General features: G+C 35.2%; 1 protein-coding gene across 1 annotated transcript in view; it reads left to right on the top strand.

The window, feature by feature from the left end:
• The window catches only part of PTPRJ (protein tyrosine phosphatase receptor type J), a 104,465-nt gene that overhangs the window by 74,819 nt on the left and 7,538 nt on the right, over positions 1 to 22,108 (top strand). The window contains exons 9-21 of the mRNA XM_087920290.1: positions 1,894 to 2,157; positions 4,408 to 4,665; positions 6,489 to 6,749; positions 7,701 to 7,832; positions 14,267 to 14,465; positions 14,607 to 14,725; positions 15,776 to 15,863; positions 16,380 to 16,418; positions 17,417 to 17,504; positions 17,777 to 17,867; positions 18,991 to 19,064; positions 19,151 to 19,285; positions 20,259 to 20,378. Coding sequence (XP_087776416.1) covers positions 1,894 to 2,157; positions 4,408 to 4,665; positions 6,489 to 6,749; positions 7,701 to 7,832; positions 14,267 to 14,465; positions 14,607 to 14,725; positions 15,776 to 15,863; positions 16,380 to 16,418; positions 17,417 to 17,504; positions 17,777 to 17,867; positions 18,991 to 19,064; positions 19,151 to 19,285; positions 20,259 to 20,378 — 1,868 coding nt within the window. The remainder of the gene's footprint in view (positions 1 to 1,893; positions 2,158 to 4,407; positions 4,666 to 6,488; positions 6,750 to 7,700; positions 7,833 to 14,266; positions 14,466 to 14,606; positions 14,726 to 15,775; positions 15,864 to 16,379; positions 16,419 to 17,416; positions 17,505 to 17,776; positions 17,868 to 18,990; positions 19,065 to 19,150; positions 19,286 to 20,258; positions 20,379 to 22,108) is intronic.

Genomic DNA, 22,108 nt, shown 5'->3' with positions numbered 1-22,108 from the left:
TTGATTTGCAATTTATTTGAAATTAAATTGACAAATTCTGCCATTATGGAGCTTAGTGCAAGACAACAAGTACAGGTAGTCCTCAACTTACAACAGTTCACTTAGTGACCGTTCAAAGTTACAATGGCATTGAAAAAAGTGACTTATGACCATTTTTCACACTTACGACTGTTGCAGCATCCCCATGGTCATGTGATCAAAATTCAGGCGCTTGGCAGCTGACTCATATTTATGATGGTTGCACTGTCTCAGGGTCATGTGATTACTTTTTTGCGACCTGACAAGCAAAGTCAGTGGGGAAACCAGATTCACTTAACAACCATGTTACTAATGTAAGAACTGCAGTGATTCACTTAACAGCTGTGGCATGAAAAGCCATAAAATAGGGCAAAATTCACTTAACAAATTTCTCATTTAGCAACATAAATTTTGGGCTCAATTGTGATCATAAGTTGAGGAATATCTGTACTAATGCACAGAATTCGCAGGTATCCTCAGTTTTAAAAAGTGTACAAAAGTGTATCACATTGTCACATTATGTTCCTATTGAAAGTGGAAAATGTTGGCCCTCTATATATTGGAACTAAAGGAGCATAAAAACCCAAAGAGATAAATGAATAAGAGATAGTGCATCTAAATTAGAGTATATATTTGGAAAACTGTACAAATGTGACTAGTTGTATTTTTCAGAAGCACTACTACAGGTAGTTGTTAACTTACAACTATAATGGAACACAAAATTTCTGTTGTGACACATTTGTTAAGTAAGTTTTGACCTATTTTATGACCTTTCTTGCCACAGTTGTTAAGTGAATCACTACAGTTGATAAGTTAGTAATCTGGTGGTTAACTGAATCTGTCTTCCCCATTGACTTTGCTTGTTAGAAGGTCACAAAAGGTGATTTTATGATGCTGGGACACTGCAATCGTCATAAATAGGAGTCAGCTGCTAAACATCTGAATTTTGATCACATGCCCGTGGGGATGATGCAAAGGTTGTAACTGAAAAACCGGTCATAAGTCACTTTTTTCAGTGCTGTTACAACTTTTAATGGTCACTAAATGAACTGTTGTAAGCCGAGGACTACCCCCATTTGTTTTATACATCTCTTTTCCAGAGATATGCTCTATTTAGAGGAATTAATTATATTTGGCAAGAATTTTTATGCTACAGTCACTTCCTCCCCCACATTTCTATATAGAGCTTTCAAATTCTTCCGTGAGGTATCTAGCTAGGATTTGAATTTTAGGCTCTATTCAAATAGCAACATTTGCCACAATACCTCATTTGACCATCTCTGTAGCGTATTTGTAGAAAAGAAACACCCAGACACATACAAACATACATTTTACTACGTATATCCTGAAATTTTATTTCAGACAGCCAAAAAAAAGTATTAGTACTAAAAGTTTACCAAATTTCACTTGTGTTTTAAATCTTCACATGTGGAATATATTGAAATAATATTTTTCATTTATATGTATTTTTCTCTCATTAACAGATATAGTTGAACTGTGGTTGAGAATCTGAGTTTTGTTACTGTTTTCACAAGTGATTCTGCCTTGCTCACATATTTAGATATATTATATCATATATTACTGATCTTACAGTATATGGGAAAATATTCTGATAGTCCCAAAGAAATGTCCTTTTTGATCTTTCTGTTCATTGCCAATAAATCGAGGCATAATTGGCTGGTTTGACAGAGAGTATTGTTGTGTATACAATCCCATGCCTCTTTTTCATGTATCTTTCTCCTGTGTATTCCTATATATTTTGTTTGAAAACTCACACATTTGTGTCTATATCTTTGTTGCATTCACTGTCCATGATAGTAACAAAATATTTAATCATTTCAGCATCTAAAATAATGCCTTTTTTTTCTTAAACAGAACCCAGTCCAGTTTATGACATTAAAGCTGAAAAGATCACTAATACATCATTGGATTTAACATGGAAAAATAATGATACAAATGCATCAAATTACACCTACCGAATACATATTGATGGACCTTCTTCTTTTAACGACTTTTCTAAATTGACATATGTGCCAATTTCTAACTTGGAACCTGGAAGATTTTATAAGTTTAAAATATTTGCACAAATTAATGGCAGTGAAACTGAAGGAGACCCAAATGAAACAACAGTTTATACAAGTAAGTATATTAAATTATATATTTTTTCCTGTGCATTATTTTTAAATGTACAGTATGGAGTTAAATCAAACAAAGTCTAACATGCTGAAACAAATAATATTTTAGTGCAGTATTAACATATCATTAACAATGCTACTTGACATGTTACTATAATAATTTGGGATTGGAAATTATTTTATTTTTCTCTCATACATGTCATCATGTATAGTGTATTTTTATGTGATGAAAGTACAAATCTACCCATTACCTTAATCTCTCAGAAAACAGTTTATATCAGTAAACAAATAAAATAAATTAATTTAATTAAGTGATATAAGTATGTTAATATAATGTTCAAAGAGTATTTTTTTACATTTGCATTATGTTTTCAAGAAAACAAGATTGAATGAGATTGATTTTTATATTTGTAAAAAAATTTCAACAGCTGGAGCTTAAAAAATATTTTTTGCTCTAAAGTGGAAATCTGTTTTTCTTTTGTGCTTTCCACACAAAAACCAGTCATATTTCTGACTTTTTTCAGCACAAACATTAACTTAATTTGATGGTGATAATATTTCTCCATTAATTATTCTGCTTATAAAAAATGTTTAAACAAAAGACAACTGTTTGTACCTGTTCGGCACAAATACTTGGAACAGGAGTTTAGTTCAAAGTACCTCAACTTTATTCCATGCTATCAATACATGTATTTGATCTTCTGATGGCATTAGATAGGAATCAATGGGATTCAAAGAGGATTTAGATCTTTCGTGGGAATGGAGTGACTCTAAAACTAATGATGCGTTTGACAGGATTCAACCTGGTCACCCCCTACATCACCATCAGAATTTAAGAAAATGGTTATTAGAATTCTTGAGCCAGACCTCTTCTATATATTAGTGCTTTTCATTGGCACAATATGAGTCACCTTACACAGCCTTTATATTTGCAGACACTAAAACATTTACTGCATTGTGAATAATGAACCAGTAATCAGTGTAGTAATCATACAGGTGATAGTTTGACAAATAAAAATAATCTCTTGTTGCTTCCCAGAGTCTATGAGTATGAACCTGGTGAATCTTGCCCAAAATGAAAGAGGCAGGAATTGAAACTACATTTCCCAGAAGGCAGCCCATTTTGCCACTAACAAATCTGTTTTTATACAGCCTGCTTTCGTGTCGATACAATTACATTTGAAACTCTTCAGCTCGTACAAATGATACAAAACATGTTTTAAATACTTACTTTACTTTAGCTCTTCCCAGCTCCCAAAATCTCATGATTTGTTTCAGGGATTATTTTCAGTGTTATTACATGAGAATGCTGACATTTTGAAAGAATCTTGATCTACATTTTTAAAAAATTAATTTAAGAGTGGGTCTGATTGCCATCTCTGGTGCGGGGTGGTGGTGAGTTAGCCATCTTGTGTTCTAGACTACTACTTTAATAAGCCATTCCTTTTACCTGGAAGAAAAAGTGGACTTGGTATTAGTACAGAATGAAAATTTGAATTGGTTATGATTAAGGTGAGAATGAAGGTTCATTCTCTGAGCTTCTGGGTTGGTTTCCAATTTTTTGATACCAGGCTAAGTAGCTTCTTCAGTGGAATTTAGGGGATGTCAGTGTCGGTTTTCTTCTGTTCACAAAGGCTTCAGGTGTGGGCGTTTCAAGTGAGGGTCTTGTGATGGGTCAGGTGTGAGTCACCAGGAAGAGTCTTGTGATGGGTTTTGTGATGAGGTTACATCAGGTCAGGGTCATTGAGAGGTAAACTGGTGGGGGGGGTTGCATGGGTTGTTTGAGGGTGGGTGCTGTCTCGTATTGGCTATGCAGTTTGGATTCTGACAGGTTCATAGCCTGGTTGTAGGTCATTGTGTCCATTGATGGACTTGCTTGTTGAGTGCCAGGCTTCGCGGAACTGACAAATGTGGTAGGAGGTAGCGTGGCTGATGATTTTTGTATTCTGTAAGTGAATTGGTGCTGTTTGGTGTTGGTGTGAGTAAGGATTTTGGATCATGGCGTTTTGACTGCTAGCCGGTGTTTGTGGATCCTGGTGTGATATGATGTTTGTCCCATGTAGAATTGGTTGCAATGGTTACAGTTGATTTTGTAAATTACATTGTTTCCTTTATCCTCCTGTATTTTGATTAAGGTATATTGTTTTAATGAATAATAAGCTAGATGAAGATAATGATTATGACAACAATGGCATCAGTGCCCTGGGAGCATGTAAGTTTATGTGTGTATTCAATTACTTTTTTTCCTTTACAGGACCTAGCCCAGTCTTCAACATCATAGTTGAAGATGTCAGTACAACCATGGTCAACATATCATGGGAAAGTCCTGATGCAGCTCGTTCTACATACTCTTATAGGATACTCATCAATGGATCATCTGATACAATATCCCCAACTACTAGCAGTGAAATTTCAGACCTAAATCCTGGTACTAATTATCAATTCAGCATATATTCCATAGCAGCAGATAACAAGACTGAAGGGACACCCAAGGACAGAATTCATTGTACAGGTAACTCTCTGGAGATGTACATACTAAAGATGTGCAAATTGCTCTGTGCACAGAATAAACATTTTCATATGATTTGTACACGAATGGAAATCTTTGTGCTGGATATATCTGAAAACTGGGTTGATTTTATTTATTTTATTCAGTGTAACAAAAGCTACTCTAGATGGGGAACAGATTAAGAATTTTGGTCCAGAATTTAAATAAAAAATAACAATACACAACAAAGTGTAAAAAGGATGGCAAGAAGCATAGTAATAACCCATAGCTTCACCTAACTTCCTAATCTGTTTTGAAATACCAACTGTGTGGAGAACAATCTAATTTCAGGGAGAATAGTATTCTGAGGGCAAGTGCAATAGAAAAAAAGGATGGTTTACTTTGAACATATCCAAAAAGAATGTATTGTGGAGTGGACAAAAATAGTATTCAGATATGTTGTTCTGTTTCAATTAGATGCTACTTTATGCCTAGCAATTGGATGTAAAGCCCTATTATTTCTTGATTTCCCCATCTGGGTTAGTACAACAACTAAATATTAGGAAGATAATTTTAAGAGATATTGGTCAGTGCCACGAAGTCCCACAATTCCTCTTATTTGATTCCTTGGTAACATATAAAATATTTACTCTAGAGATGCACTTTTGTGAGATGTCCACTTTGCAGAAGAGCTTTTCCTGGGGGTTGAATACAAAAATAGACATGTTCTGTCAGCTCTTGTACCACTAGGAGTCTCTGTCATTTCCATTATACATGGAGGGGCCCTTATTGGCTCCAGTTACTGGCTAGCTAAAACATTAAATTTATGTATTGATATAACAAACAATGTGGTTACCAAATTATTCTATTTTCCTGGGATGATATATCTATATTATATCTCACAAAACAGTCTGTTGTCCTATACCATACTAAACTACTACCAAAATAAAATCTAAACAAGGATAAAACTAACAAAGCCTACCATATTGTATATCTGACTATACTTGATTAAATGTGCTGAGTGAACCCAGCTAATATTTACCCAGGATTTTCTTGAAATCAGAAAACTCAGGATAAATGGAAGTCTAAAGATTATGAGATAATAATAGAAGATTGGAAAACAGATTACAGCAGATAGGAGCTTGGTTTTTTTCCAATGAACTGATCCTTATACTGCATAAATGTAATTCTGAATCTTTTCAAGGTCATAGGGAAAGCTTCCTCAAATGTTTTTAAATCTGTGACAATGAGAATGTTGCTAGTAGTGGAAAACTGTTCAGGTCTCCTCAAAAATAAATGCCGGTGAATCAAATAAACCTTATTCCATAGAACTTGTTAATAGAGTAGCCTAAATTAATTCACTGGATAGATAAAATTTATTTTAGTTGAGTAGTGCGGTGGCCTATAGGTGGAGCTCTCGCCTCACAATCAGGAGGCTGTGAGTTCAATCCTAGGTAGAGGCAGATATTTCTCTGGGCATGAGGAGAATATATCTGCTGAACAAAACTCCACATTAGTGACAGGAAAGGCATCTGGCCAGTAAAACTCAGCTCCTTTCAGTTGGTCAGACTCCACCCGGCAAGGAATTATGGGGTCATTAAAAGGAGATGATGATGAAGTTTATTTTAGTTCAATATTTTTTTCCTTGTACAATAATAACCCATATTTATGTTGATATGTTTTTTTCTCTTAATACCCCATTTGCATTTCTGGGATGAATAACTGAAAAAGAAATAGATAACTAAGAAGTTGTTTTTCTTTGCTCCATGCTGCTGCACTTTTTATTCAAATTTGTCAACTTATTTAAATAGCAAATGGACAACCGTAGATGTTCTCTTTAATTGTAGATCCAGCATCAGTGGATAGATTTGATTGCAATCTGGTAGAAAAAAAGCCACAATTAAGTCTAGACTGGAGTATTCCAAATGGAAGTTATGAAGGCTTCAGAATTGAGATCCTAAACAATCAGAACAAGATTTTGGAGAGAGAAAATCAAACCATTGTGACAGACCTGGATTACTTTACCACTTACACCATTACAATTGTCACTCTTTCATGTAAGAAAACAAGTATTCCTCGGGAAAAAAAATGCCGCACAAGTATCACAGGTAAGCATAAAACTACCTTGTAACTGACTTATTTAATGAATAAAAATGACACAGCTGTGATTCTTCCCTTTTTCTCCCTGGTACCCTTCAAAATCTTTATAAATTTCTTAATAAATTATTGGAGCAGATCTGTCAGAGAACATATCTTAAATAAAATGGCACCTTCGCTCCTTTTTATATATTGGTTGTATGTGTATTTGTAGATATACAGAGGGGGGTCAATTTCTTATTAATAAATGATATATATGTGGCCACTTAGTGTTGACACCAACTTGATGGCACATAATCAGTCTGATTATGGCAATATATTTATATCTCCATATCCTGAGGTGAATTATCTAATTGGAATATACATATGTGTGTATTACAAAGTTACTAGTTCAAATGAGGAGATGTTAGTCCATACAGGAACATGGAGGCAGTTGTGAGCAATTTTCAAAACATCCCCTTAAATCCCATTCTGCAGTTCAGCTTGGAACAAAAGGGGGAGGGGCGTGGTGTCCCATGTGATTAGGATGCTGAATCAAAAGACTGTTGATAGGTCAACAGATCAGCAGTTCAAAACTGAGAGCAAGCCGTGTGACAGAATGAGCTCCCGTCCTTGCCCACAACTCCTTGTCTATCTAGCAATTTGAAAGCATGCAAATAAAAGTAGAATAGTAGATTAAAAACAAGTGGGAAAATAACTGGGACATGAAAGGAGCCCTCCTCAGGTGTTCCCTGGGCAACAGTGATGCCACCAGCTAATCCTTTCAATCTGGAAGTGCCTTGGTTGGTGCTTTGAACACAAATCTAGTAACATTACTTAGAGCATGGGGTCATAATTTTGCATGATGTGCTGAGGGCTGTTGCTTTATGAATGAATCTCTGGGCAGTGGTGGTTTGGCACAGTGGTTTTTTTTTTCTTATCATACCTTCCATATCCTGATATGATTACTTTTTCTTTTCCAGATCCCCCACCTTTGACCGTGTCCCCTGTTGTCAAGGCAACCAGCCACAACTCTTTCAGTGTTCAGTTCAACAGTTTTAATTCAAGTCATGGACCTATAAAAGCATATGCAGTAATTATTACCACCTCAGAAGGTAAAGTACGATATCCCTAGGATAATTATTTTTTCTATTCATCTAAAAATGTTTTATCTTTGTGTCGTGAATATTTACTATACACATGAGGGCTCTTTTATTTAAAAAAAAATGAAGCCAAAGTCAGTCAAAGCTAAATGAGTAAAACTGCTGCCCAAACTGCCGCCTACATCATCGATCATCTGCGATCGTCAAATTCCAAATCGGAGGTCCTGATCTCAGAGCAGAGCTCTGCTAATTCACTCAGTAGCCTAATTTCTAAGATCGCTAACCAGACAAGGGGATCTGTGAGAAGACAGACCTAATCCCTAAGATCGCTAGCTGATGATCGGAAGTAACAAGTGAAGATTAACCTTCTGCCAAAAAACTTTCATAGTTACCTTCAGCCTAATATATGCCCAAAGACAAGAAGATCCATGTGAAGACAGATCTGGTTCCCAAAGATCACTAACTGAAGATCTGAAGAAACGAGTAAAGAGTAACCTTCTGCCAAAAGACTTTCATTTATACTTCTAACCTAATATATGCCCTCTTCCTATACCCCCCAGGACTATCCAAACTAAATCTTCTCCACTTCCTCCCATTATTCTCTTTCTGCCCTAATTTTTCCCAATGTAACTCTGTTTAATTGATTAACTGATATTACTAAATGATTAATTAATTTTTACAATTATTATTAGTGAGTAATATATTATTATAGATTATCATAGACTAGTGGTTACTGATTAGTTTGGTTAACTAGTTTGAATAATAGTATGATTAGTATGTTTAGTGCAAATTAATGATTAGGACAATTAATTGACTAGTGTGTTTTTTGATTAGTGTAATTAATTATTAGGGTGATTATTGATTAAATTAATTGACTAATGTCATTAGTATAATAGAGTGTTTGGCATGATATTACTTTATTGATTACCACAGTACCTTGTTTGATTGAACAACCTAATCAACAAACCATCTCAACAAACCCACCATGCCAGGAAAACAATACAATGTCAAACCTTAAAAGAAAGAAACCCCGACTAAAGAACCACAAGACTCTTGATCTTGCCTTATTTGTAAGGAATCTTTAAAGGAGAATGAAGATTACATTAAATGTTCTCCTTGTAACAACTACACTCACCATAATAGTTTAGGATTACCCAAGCAAATGGCTCTATTCCTAAAAACATCTGCCAATGCTTTTCCATATTTCTGTCCGCCATGTAGACCCAAACTAGAAAAATACATTACCCTGTTTGAAAGAGTCGGTACCATTGAAACACGTATAACATCCCTTGACGCCATTGTAGCATACCTGGACACTATACAAACTAGATTGGCAAACCTTGAAAAAAAAGAGACAGCACCAAAAAACGAACATCAAACATCTACAGACCATATCTCTACTCAACAACTGCAACCAAAACCCAATCCACAAAAAACAACAAATCCTACAAATATTGATATCCCCATCCTCATCAAAGAAATTGTTGAGTGTGAACGGAAGCGACCAAATGCCATCTTATTTGGTCTAGAGGTCAATGACAATGATGACATCTCTAACGTTCGAAACGTCTTCAGAGAAAATCAAGCATCAACCATCTCCCCTGAAGAAATACTTGATATTTCCCGTGTTGGTCCTGAGCTTAAAAACAAAGATGGCTTGATGATCCCATGCCTCTGCAGGGTTGTTTACAAAAACAAAACAAGCAAATGCAAATTCATTTTCTCAATAAATTCACTTGCAAAGAACAACAACCATAAGAACCTTCGTTCTCGCCCTGATCTAACCTTACAGCAATGTGTACGATCTCAAGAGCTACGTTCTGAGCTCAAAAGATTACATGAATTAGGTAATACAAATCTATACATTGATAACCGTGCTGACTGTATCAAAAGCAAGAGCCTCAACCCACGTCACAATATACATCACCCAAACATCCAACGTTAGGGATGCATGCCCCTTACTTCCTTCAGACCCACTACTTCATATCTTAAATTCAAACTACTTAATGCAAGAAGCCTCGCAAATAAAATGCATGAATTCCCCATCCTTCTAAGCTCAACCACATTTGACATTATATTTGTCTGTGAGACATGGTTAAATGCATCTTTCCCAGACTACATTACCACTACAAGAGAATATCAAGTTTTTCGAGCAGATCACGAAATCCATAAAGGTGGTGGAGTTGCTATATTCTATAAAAAGTCTCTAAATCTAAAAAAAAAATCCAAATTATACAAGAGCTAGCTCTTCCTGAGACCATCATCTGTGAACTGTCCTTAAACATCTCAATCCACTTCTTACTTTGCTATCGTGCCCGACTATGATATAATTCATGCAAACAAGCTAACTTTACTACTGACATGGGCTGCCTCCTGCCCACACCCTCTCATTTTCCTTGGTGACCTCAATTTACCTCTTATAAATTGGACACTAAATTAATGTACATCTGAACCCATTCATACAACCCTGTACAATGCTGTTACCACACTAGGACTGGAACAACTAGTAACCAACAACATTAGACTTAACTGCTTCAATCTCATCTTCTGCAACAGTTTGAATTCAATTTATGGAATACAAATTAATCCTTTTCCAACAGTGTCCATAGCATGATTGACTTTTGGCTCAACATATGTCCTCACAAAAATCACCATAATGACAGGATCCCCAATTATAACTTCAAAAAAAGCAACTATGATCTTATAGACAACGATCTCTCATCTCTTGATTGGCAAATTCTATTCACTGGATGCAATACTGTTGAAGACCACTACAACATATTTATACTTGAAGTCAAAAGAGTCATCAAATTATATGTACCAATAACAACTCCCAAAATCAGAAAAAACAAATTACCCATAACAATAAGGAAGCTCCAATCCAAAAAGAAATCCCTTTGGTGGAAAAACAAATCTGGTCAGGTTGTCTTTAAACTTTAAAAGCCGATACAAAAATTTATGCCATCAGATAAAGACTGAATGTACCAATTATCACACTAAACAAGAGGAAAACCTTCTATGCACATGCACTTTCTACAATTTTGTAAACAACAAATTAAAAGACTCAAGGTCCATCCCACCCCTAAAAGAACCAAATGGTAAAGACTGCAACGATGACACCATTAAAGCCAACACATTCTTTGGCTCAGTATTTGTAAACAGCAATGGATCATGCCCAATATTTCCTAGTCGAATCACAGACAACTACAATGATCTAATACATATCAATTTTACAGAAGACAATGTTGAAAAAGCACTACGCAATCTAAAATCATCTTTATCTATTGGTCTGGATGGAGTTTGTGCCTACTTCTTAAAAAAGCTATCCACTGCCATAGCTGAACCTCTAAGCATACTCTTTGAAAAACTTTCAGGACCAGCTCCTTGCCAAATCTATGGTCACTAGCCACAATAATTCCCCATCTTCAAAAAGGGAGACCCCAGCCTAGTTGAAAATTACAGACCAATCTCTTTATGCTGTGTCACCTGTAAAGTCATGGAATCAATTATTAACCAATCCATTATCGTCCACTTAGAGACAAAGAATCTACTGTCTAACAAACAGTTTGGTTTCAGAAGGAAACTGTCCTGTAACCTGTAACTCTTGCACTGTAAAAACATATGGACTATACTACACAACTTGATCAGGGCAAAGCAATTGACGCAATTTACATAGACTTCTGTAAAGCCTTTGATTCAGTGGTACATGACAAACTACTCCTAAAACTAAGGTCTTATGGTATCTCTGGATACCTGCATAGCTGGATAGAAGCATTCCTGTCAAATAGGCAACAAATGGTCAAAATTGGGAGCGTCCTATCAAATCCTGTACCTGTCAACAGTGGTGTCCCCCAAGGCAGTGTTCTAGGACCAACTCTCTTCATACTCTACATACATGACCTCTGTGATCATATTAAGAGCAACTGTGTTCTTTTCACTGACAATGCTGCTACCCTTCAAAAAGACCTCGACTATGTGTCAGAATGGTCAAACAAATGGCAACTTCAAATCTCAACAAATAAATGCTCTATCTTACATATTGGCAAAATAAAATAAAATAAATAAAATACAAGCTGAATAGTCAAGACCTTGTTGATGACAAAAACTTTGTCAAGGACCTTGGAGTACTCATCTCAAATGATCTAAGTGCTAGGGCCCACTGTAACTACATAGCCAAAAAGGCATTAAGTGTTGTTAACCTAATCCTGCATAGCCTTTTCTCCGGTAAGATCACTCTACTAACTAGAGCATATAAAACATTTGCTAGACCAATACTTGAATACAGCTCATCAGTCTGGAACCCACATTACATATTTGATATTAATACAATTGAGAAAGTCCAGAAATATTTTACGAGAAGAATCCTCCACTCCTCTACTCGTAGCAGAATACCTTATGCCACCAGACTTGAAATTTTAGACCTATACAACCTAGAACTACCTAGAACTATGCCGCCTTAGGTTCGATCTAAATATGCAATGTCCTACCTATCAATGAATACTTCAGCTTCAACCAAAACAATACAAGAGCACAAAATAGATACAAACTAAAGATAAACCATACCAAACTTGATTGCAGGAAGTATGACTTCAGCAACAGAGTAGTCACTGTCTGGAATACTCTACCTGACTCTGTGGTTTCTACCCCAAACCCCAAAATCATCAACATGTCTACTGACCTCGCCCCTTTCCTAAGAGGTCTGTAGGGGGCGTGCATAAGCGCACCAAAACGTGCCTACCATCCCTGTCCTGTTGTTTCTTTTTTTTTTATTCGTATCCATTTCATGTATTTATAATCATGTTTATATTTATACCTGTTATCTAATAATTATTTGAGTAAATAAATAAATAAATAAATTCTAAACCAGCACTGAAATCCAGTATATGCTACATGCAAAATCATCTCCTTTTGTTTTTAAAAACTGTTGGGAAAACAGCAGTTACATTGCTTATAAAATTCCTACATGATGTGGCTGTTTTGAAAAGCTAAGCGGGTTGGACCTTATTTGATGGGAGACCAGGTATTATCATAATGGTGACTTAAACTGAGTAGTCAAAAAAATATCCCCAAGAAAACAAAGGCAAACAATTTCTATATTGTTGCTGAGAGCCATTTTGGTGTAATGGTGAAGGGGTGGCATAAAAACCAGAAGACTTACTTCTAGGCCTCCCTAAGACATGAAAACCAGTTGGGTGATCTTGAGCTAATCACTCTCTCAGCCCAACTCACCTCACAGGGCTGTGGTTATAGGGAAACCAGAAGGAGGAAGTAATAGTAGGTATATTGAGTAACTTTTAAAAGCAATAGATGCTGGATTTTAAAAAAATCTAATAAATACATAAGAAAACAACACAGACAATTCAATGAAATCACCCACAGTTTTCCAAACATTTTAATACTGATTTTTTTTCCATAAAATGTAACAGGAAATTATTCTGAACTAGGAACAATATGTATATTCAACTATGTTTGATTTTTGATTTATGTTTCATCAATCTATTTAATCCCCAAAATATTGTATTTATACTTTGGAGGGATAAATGCACTGTAGTGCAATGTGATGCAGTTTATTAATTCTAGGTGGTTATTGGCAAAAGAGTATTTTGTGGTGAGTGTTACACAGTAATGTTCTACCTATCATTCATTATTAGGAGGCAGAAATTTATGTATATGAGATTTATATATACATAAATAAATGTCTGTCCTCCAATAATGAACGATACATACATACAATTTTATATGGCCATGCATTTCAAAGCAGTAACTCTGCTGTGAGTGTTGTAAATACAGTCCTGTACACCATCACTTCTTAATTTATTGAATGTGAGTATTTAATATTAGGAAATGCCTTTAGTTTCAAGATGGTTGACAGTAGTATGTTATGAAATTAGTTCCCTGTATTTTGTGTCCTTTCCTACAAAACCTTCAGAAAAGTTCAGTATGGATCCATTTATTCAATTACAATAATTACACAAGCGAAATGTCTTCAAAGAAAAATGAAGTCCAGTTGTCTCTTAAAAAACATATTTAGTACAGAGTTAAATGTTTCTCCTTTATTTTGGTTTGCAACCTCATAATCAGCTTGAGAAACATTCAGCTGCAACCAAATATTTCCTTTTCCCCCCAATAAAATCTAGAAACCAAATGAACAAAACATCATTTTGTTAATTTACTCTTAAAACTATATATAAACTATTTCCAAAAGTGAATTAGAAATTTTAGAAATTTGCACTGAAACTTTTGTTCAGGAGTAGAAAATATTGCATCTATAAAAGTGAGATGTGTTACACTGATCAACAAACTTCCCAGGCAGCTAACTAACTAAATAATATAAATTCATCTCACTGTTGTTGTTGTTTTCATTTTAAAACCAGTCTAATAGTATTTTGCTGAAGTGCTGCTTATAATGTAACTTTAGCTTACAAGGTCTTGTTCTTTCTAATTAGGTACAGTCTCAAATGAGGTTTTAAAGTACACATATAATGATTTCTGGAATAAGGAAACAAGTACTTATGTTGCATATATAAAAACTGAAGAAAAACGTTCATCTTCTACAAAAAATCAGGATTATGTTGTTGAAATAGGAGATGAATCTACAACATATGGTTATTTTAATGGAAAATTAGATCCTCTTGGGTCATACAGGTAATTTTTCTCATGTTTTATAATGCATCTTTATAATACATGTGAATAAAACATGATGAATGAGTAATCTACATATCTCTGAAAACTCTTGATTGTATCTCAGCCTAATAGCTATTTCCTTTCTTCCCTACCTTTGATTAGGGCATGTGTTGCAGCTTTCACTAGAATTACATTTGTGAATGAGACCATTGTCAACGCAGAGAAGAGTTATGTCTCATTTTCTCATCTTTCACCGTTGGTTGGTTTACCTCAGAATCCAGGTATTGATCAAATTCTTGTTGCAAACCCAGCTCTATTTTGACCAAACCTTTGACTCTTCAGATTAAAACTACAGTTGAAGAGAAAATCAATATTGTATATTCCTAAATAGCGTGCATGCACAACCACCGCTTACGCAAATGTAGGTGTGCGCACCAACCACTGATATGGAACCATCCATCCCCCCTCTCCCCTGCCCCCCATCTTGCTGGTCTGCCAAGCCAGAAAGATTGGGGACCACTGTTCTAAGACATTTATTATGTATTTATTTATTGAATTTATATTGCTGCCCATTCGCCCATGGTGACTCGGATTCCATTCCTCTGCAGATGAAGTTGCAGTAGCCTAATTTGAATCTATCGTAAATTACTGAAGCCAAACTTTTCTATCCAGATAGTTTGACTTGGTGTATTCTCCAATAACTTGGTATATTCTCCATACTGGTGTATTAAAGGAGTCTGCATGTATACGGGGGACTTGTTCTATGCTAGTCTGAAGTCTTACATGTGCTAGCATAGATGAGAAGTCATACGCTATAAATTTCATTTAGTGTTCTTAGCGCCAAGATTCAGAAACAGGCTGCCTTGCTATTGTTAGCAGTAACAAATGTAAAGGATGTGTGAACTGACAATTCACTCTGCTTTGATGTAGTACATCATTCTATATCAGGGTTTCTGAAGCTTGGCAGCTTTAAGATGTATGGAGTTCAAATCCTAGATTTCCCCAGCCAGCAAGCTCTGTATCAATTAAGCTTTGAAGTTTTGAAGCTGATCCAGTTTAGCTGGCTGTCTTTATTAAGGATAAATTGTGGCAATAAAAGCAAAAAAAAATCAGAGCAGCATAAGTGGGTGGATACAATCATTAAAAAGAGGCATAAAGGATCTAAAAATATACATCAAGGAGTGAAAATGAAGATCTGAAAAGAATGATAAAAAGCTAGAAGATAAAAAAGACACGAAGAGAGAGGGAGAGGGAGGGAGTTGAATCATTAGATGGGTGTAAAGGAGCATAAAAGTATGAAGAAAACTGTATATCGCTTTTCTCTTTTTCAGCTGTCATCACAGGAGGTGTTGTCGGAAGCATTTTGGTTCTATTAGTTATTGTTGCAATTGTTGGATTCATCTTCTGGAAAAAGAAAAGGTATAAAAACAACTTCATAATGCAGCTATTTTGAATTCCATGATAAATCGTGGGCATCTGTACTGCAGAGCCCACCAAGATTCTCCAAATCTCCCAGCATTCCCAGATAGATCATTGTTTGTGTGTTTTTTTTCTAGAAATCTTCAGCCAAAACATCCAGTCAGCATAGCTAGTAATGGATTATAGGAATTGTAATTCAAAATATGGACAGTTTGTTTTTTATTTTTTCTTGCTTTAGATCTGATGCTACACAGATTTTTTTTCCTGGTGATAAACTTATATTAAGTATACTGGAATGATAAGGCAGGACTGCTAGTTACTCAGAACTGTCTTGTCACAGATAATTGAATATACCACCCTTTACTAATTTCTGAAAACGCATTTGTTGCCTACAGAAAAGCATAATTTATGGTAATGTAATCCCGTTAACTAGATGGAAAGCTATGCAACTAGTTTGATGTAAATATTAAAGAATGGAAATCCCAACTAATTTGTTTTCAATCTCTACTTTTACAGGAAAGGTAGAAATAATGAAGTGCCATTTAGTCAAATTGAGTGAGTTGAATACTTTTTTTTAATTTCTTTGCCTAGTATTCAGAAATCTGTTTGAACTTTTTTTCTTATCTTGGTTTGAAAATGGGTGGGAGAGGGTGACATATAAACAATCTGCTGGATTTGGGTAGCAGCCAATATATTTAAATAAATACATAAATTCCATAGCATTTCCAAAGCTTTACAAACAATTAAGATCACTAGAATTTTAATAAGCCATTTAATCTTTAAGGAAACCATGCAGTTGCTAATTCTGTAAATGGTATTATGTTTAGTTTCATCTTAATAATAAAAATGTTAAAGTTGTTCCAAATGAAGTAATACCTATAAGAAGCAGGGGGAAAAGGAAAAAATAATTGGAAACAGCATTAACATAGCTTAAACATATATAAGATACATTTTTAAACCAATACATTGTTTTCAAAACTTAATTGGAACCATTCATATCACAACAGGGAATTATTTTAGGGAATTCATTACAACCTTTGCTGAATCCCAAATATTATGTATAAAAATTGTTTTGCTCAGTTAATAAGGACAATAACTAATGTGTACTTTCCTTTTTCTTTCTTTTTTCCTTTCCAGACCTAAAAAGTAAGTACATCCTGAATGAATATAATTATTGATTCTACCCTTCTACCCAAAATTATATATATAGCTTGGAAACTAAACATTCAGAATAAGTATACATTCTGATTTCTGTTTAGTTTCCAAGCTATGTATATAATTTTTGAGTGAATTTTTTGTTTTACTTTACATGTTAAACACTTCACTTGTCAAGTGTTTCTTTGCTTTACTTTACTTTTGGCTTTTGGAATTTCTAAATTGCTATTCACTCTCATTCATACCTTGTTATGTTTCACCACTTCTCAATGACACTTGACAAATACAGGGACTTTTTTGCATAATTAAGGAGTTAAGTCCCAAAATGACTCAGTACTTTTTTGTGGTTTGAACAAAACTGTACACTAAACAGTAGCTGCTGTTTTTGTCTTTTGCAGATCAAAATTACTTAAAGTTGAAAATTATGAATCTTATTTTAAGAAACAAAAAGCTGACTCAAACTGTGGGTTTGCTGAAGAGTATGAGGTACGCTTTTTAACAATTCTTATTCACACGGAAATATTTTTCATGCATATATGGTCACTACCATTATTAAGCGAATTCTTGTATATATAAATCTTCTTATATATTAGAGGGTATTTCAGTAAGGAGCCAAAACTCAATTGTGAAAACAAATTAACAAGCAGAAATAATAATTACCTTTCCTGACATCCACTGTTACAACAATGCTAAATATTAAAAAAACATCGTATGTTTTGAGACAAAACAGTAATAAATTATATCTTTCTCTGTTGTAGGATCTCAGGCCAGTTGGTGCTAATCAGCCTAAATTTGCTGCTGACTTGTCAGATAACAAAGGAAAAAATAGATACAACAATGTTTTGCCTTGTAAGTTCCCCATTCTATTCCTGTATTTACTCTTATTATTGCCTAAAATATTTCAGCTGTAACTTTATAAAATATGATCAGAATTTCCATTTGGGCCAAAACAGTTCCTGCTATGTTTTCTGCTTTTCTGTTTAGTTGTAAATGGAACTTTGATTTTAAATTCTCCATATTTTCCTTGGTTCTTGGCACAATATTTGATATGGATGGTAGAACTCTGGACTGTCATGTTTCATTTAAAAATTGTGGAGGGATTAGAGTTAATCAATAGGTTTCTTTTTCCTGTCACATAAATGTTGGAACATCAGGAAAAAGAACTCTAAACAAATCCTAAATATAGTACAGGCAGGCATTAGAAGCCTAATTTGTAGAATTGTAATTTCCTTCAATCCTCTTGATTGAAAAAGGATTTAAGTAACTTTTTTTCTAAAGTATGTCAAATTCATAAGCTAATCTAATGATGTACCATTCTGTGTGAAGAGAGATCATCATAATCTTTCATTTTCCACCTCAACTGGCACATGGACAATCATCAATAGGGGCCAAAGTTGGTAATGAAAAAGAGGATTCTCATATGTAACCAATTCCCATTAAATGATACAGGAAGTGTCTAAATCACTCAAAAAACAAGGTGGAAAATAGGTTTTTAGTGCTCAGAAGCTCTCTCTCAGAAATCATGCTACTGAACTGCATCAAATTCTTATGTACCAGATTAAAAGCTATAAAATGACCGTTGTCTCTTAAAAAACATTTTGAAAATTGCATTTGAAAATTGAATGTTCCTTTAGCTCCTTTCTTTAATGAAATTAATGGGATATGATTGATTGAAGCATAATTAATTTGACTGAAATGCTAATATATTAGTACTTCCCTAAGTTTTAATACTTGGCTTGAATAATTACAGTTTACTGATGAGGTTACCTAGTTTGGTAATGAAATGTCTGCAAGAAACCCACCCAACTCAGATAGCACCAAGGACCATACATAATTAAACTTACTTATTGCCCCATATTTTTTCACTTTGCATATGACCTTTCACAATGAATGCATTTTATTTATTTAATGAATTTACCTAAATTACATTTTAAAAGCAAGACCTAACATCTCTTTTTTTCTCTCCTTGTAGATGATATTTCGCGTGTTAAACTTTCAATCCAAAATCACCCAACTGATGATTACATTAATGCAAATTATATGCCTGTAAGTCTTCCTGGTGTGTTTAAAACACATTATTTAGAGTGGCGAGTTTGTTGAAAAATGATACTGAGACCATATTTTTATTACAGGGATATAACTCCAAGAAAGAATTTATTGCAGCACAAGGTCCTTTGCCTAACACTGTGCAAGATTTCTGGCGCATGATCTGGGAGAAGAAAATTTACACCGTTGTTATGTTGACTAAATGTGTTGAACAAGGCCGGGTAAGTTTTTTTAAACTTCTAAGACCAGTTACAAAACATCACAACCACAACTGTCTTATCTACCATGTACATGAGTGGCATTAGAATGTATTTAAAACTATTATTTCCTGCTCCTTACACAAATCAATATAGCCAATAAATAAAACAATATATATTGCTGGCAGAGAGAGTGTTTATTTACTTTTTATTTATTAAATTTATTGGCTGACCATCTTACTACTGGGTAGCTCTATGCAAGAGTTACTCTGTGGTAACTATGCAAGGAAAAGCCAACATACAGATCATCTTCATAGTAAAATATTCCAAATTGAGTTTAGAGGAAAGGTAGAACAATGAGACATGAGGTCAAGTTTATGTTCTTAGAGATAATGCCGCTACTAAAGAGAAGCTGATCCTCCGCCATGCCATGTTTATAGTCAGAGCAGCAGATAATTAAAATAGTGTTCTATGGCACGAATAAGAAGGTTTCTTGTAACTGTTCCCTAGATTGTGATTGGAATCATGTTAGTCTTCAAGGTAGAAGAAAAACGAGACCCAGATTGGTGCAGTGGTTAAGACATCAGCCTAGTAATGGGAGACTGTGAATTCTAATCCCAACTTAGACACAAAATCAACTGAGTGATGTTGGACTTGTCACTTTCTCTCAGCAAGTAGGAAGCAATCAAGGACAAACCACTTCTAAATATCTTGCCAAGAAAACTGCAGGGATTTATCCAGGCAGTCTTCAAAAATTGAACATGATTAAACATATATGAAACATAAGAAAAAAGAAAGAGCAAACCTAATTCTCATAGTTTCTTCTCTGTTGACTAAGAATTCTGAAAGAATTGTTGTTACGTATTGTCTGTCTAGTACAATGTTATGGGAAGCTGATTTATTGTAGTATCTTACAGCTGTGATATCTTCAATCCAAGAAAGGATTTGACAATAAAATTATTTTACAGTATAACCTATGGATCATTTATATTTTTAGACAAAATGTGAAGAGTATTGGCCAAACAAGCAATCCAAGAATTATGGAGACTTAATGGTGGCCATGACTTCAGAAATTTTCTTACCCGAGTGGACAATAAGAGATTTCTCCATACAGCAAGTGAGTTATGATCATATATTACAGAGCTTTCTATTGATAGAAGGAAATTATCTGGGTTTTTGGCAATCAGAGTTTGGACCCATGGTACAACAGAAACTGCATGGATGACGTATGGCAAAGCATGGAATGTGGAATCATAACCATTCTTGTCTTACTAGATAGCTGGGCAGGCTTCAGTATTGTGAGGCACAATATCTTTCTGGGCTTCTTAGAAGAGTCAGCAGTGGGTGATATTATTTTATGGTAATTCCACTTCTTTCTGGTCAGATCAGGCCTGTGGTTGTGGGGTGCAGGATCAAGCTTGTGGGCATCACAGAAGCACAGGGAGAGCGTGACTAGCCGCAGGTGGCACCTCCACTGCAACCTGATTTAGAACAAGATCACTTACACACTTGCCCTTTCCAGCTTGATTGCTGCCATTTGCTGTTCGGCTACCAAGTAGCCAGGGATTAAGATGTTCAATTGAGTGCCCTCAAGAGAACAATGAAACTTTACACAATGATAATGGTGATCAGCAAGTAGTTTTATGTAGATGCTGAATAGAAGTAGCCCTGCCATACCCTCCCTCTTTATCAGTTATGATAAAATAAATCTTATAAAACCGGACCTGATAGAAGGAATTTTTCATAGTTGCATCAAGCTTGGGATTGGGGCAGTGTTTTAACAATGTGTAGTGTATTCCCAGAGCTAAATTTACTATTTATCTACTTGCTTACCTACTTACGTACTTTGGGTCAGTACTTATTTTGCCTAATCTCAAGGAATTTGGGTAGAAAAAATACGTTTTAAAGCCCTGAAGTTTGGAACTAGGAAAAAAAACATACCATTTTTTATTAAGAATACATAGCAATGACAATAGCACTTAGACTTATATACCGCTTCACAGTACTTTACAGCCCACTCTAAGTGGTTTACAGAGTCAGCATATTGCTCCCAATAATCTGGCTCCTCATTTTACCGACCTCGGAAGACTGGAAGGCTGAGTCAATCTTGAGCTGGTTAGAATCGAACTGCCAGCAGCAGTCAGTCAGCAGAATTAGCCTGCATTCTAACCTCCGCTCATAAAGGGTCAGGGCAACGATACAAAGGGAATATAATTAGTCTTCATTTGGCAATTGTCTCAGACAGCAACCATTCACACAATAGAGATGAAAAAGTAACCAATGTGACCAGTGCCCACATTTATTTTTTGCAGGGTTTTTAAAGCAAAGAAAAGCTTTGCTTTGGTTCTTATGTAACCTCATAAACATAAGCGGGGGTTTCCTCTGCTGTATTTATCTTTGCCAGTTTGTCTCTCCTACTCTCCTCCAGCTACCCTTGGATCGAATTTCATTCCTGCTGTTTTTGTTTCCAGTTACGTTGATTTCTGCCAACCTGGTGCCCTCAATCATGCAAAACACTATTCCCAGAATTCCCAGTGAGCTTTGTTTTCAGCAATGCTGCCTGATAATTCTGGCAAATAGAGCTCCAAAACAGCTGGGCAGGGTTGAGGGAAAATGTAGGTTGAGGGAAAATGCAGATTTGGTTGAGGGAAAACGTAGATTTGATCTGCCTCTCTTTTCTTGTCTCCCAATGTGCATTTCCTGGGTTTGCCATCACAGGACTCAGAGTAAAGAAGAGTCACGATCACCCCCTTCAATAGCTTGTATGAACAAAGCTTTCTTTGTTTTTTTGTTTAAGTAAAACAAGTTGCCAGGAGGCGTCCGCGCAAATAATTCCTTTGTGAGTTC

This window comes from Pseudonaja textilis, chromosome 1 (assembly GCF_049901715.1).
Source record: "Pseudonaja textilis isolate UNSWEBS1 chromosome 1, rPseTex1.2, whole genome shotgun sequence".
Taxonomy (NCBI): Eukaryota; Metazoa; Chordata; class Lepidosauria; order Squamata; family Elapidae; genus Pseudonaja; species Pseudonaja textilis.
This window is presented reverse-complemented; position numbering and strand designations above follow the sequence as displayed.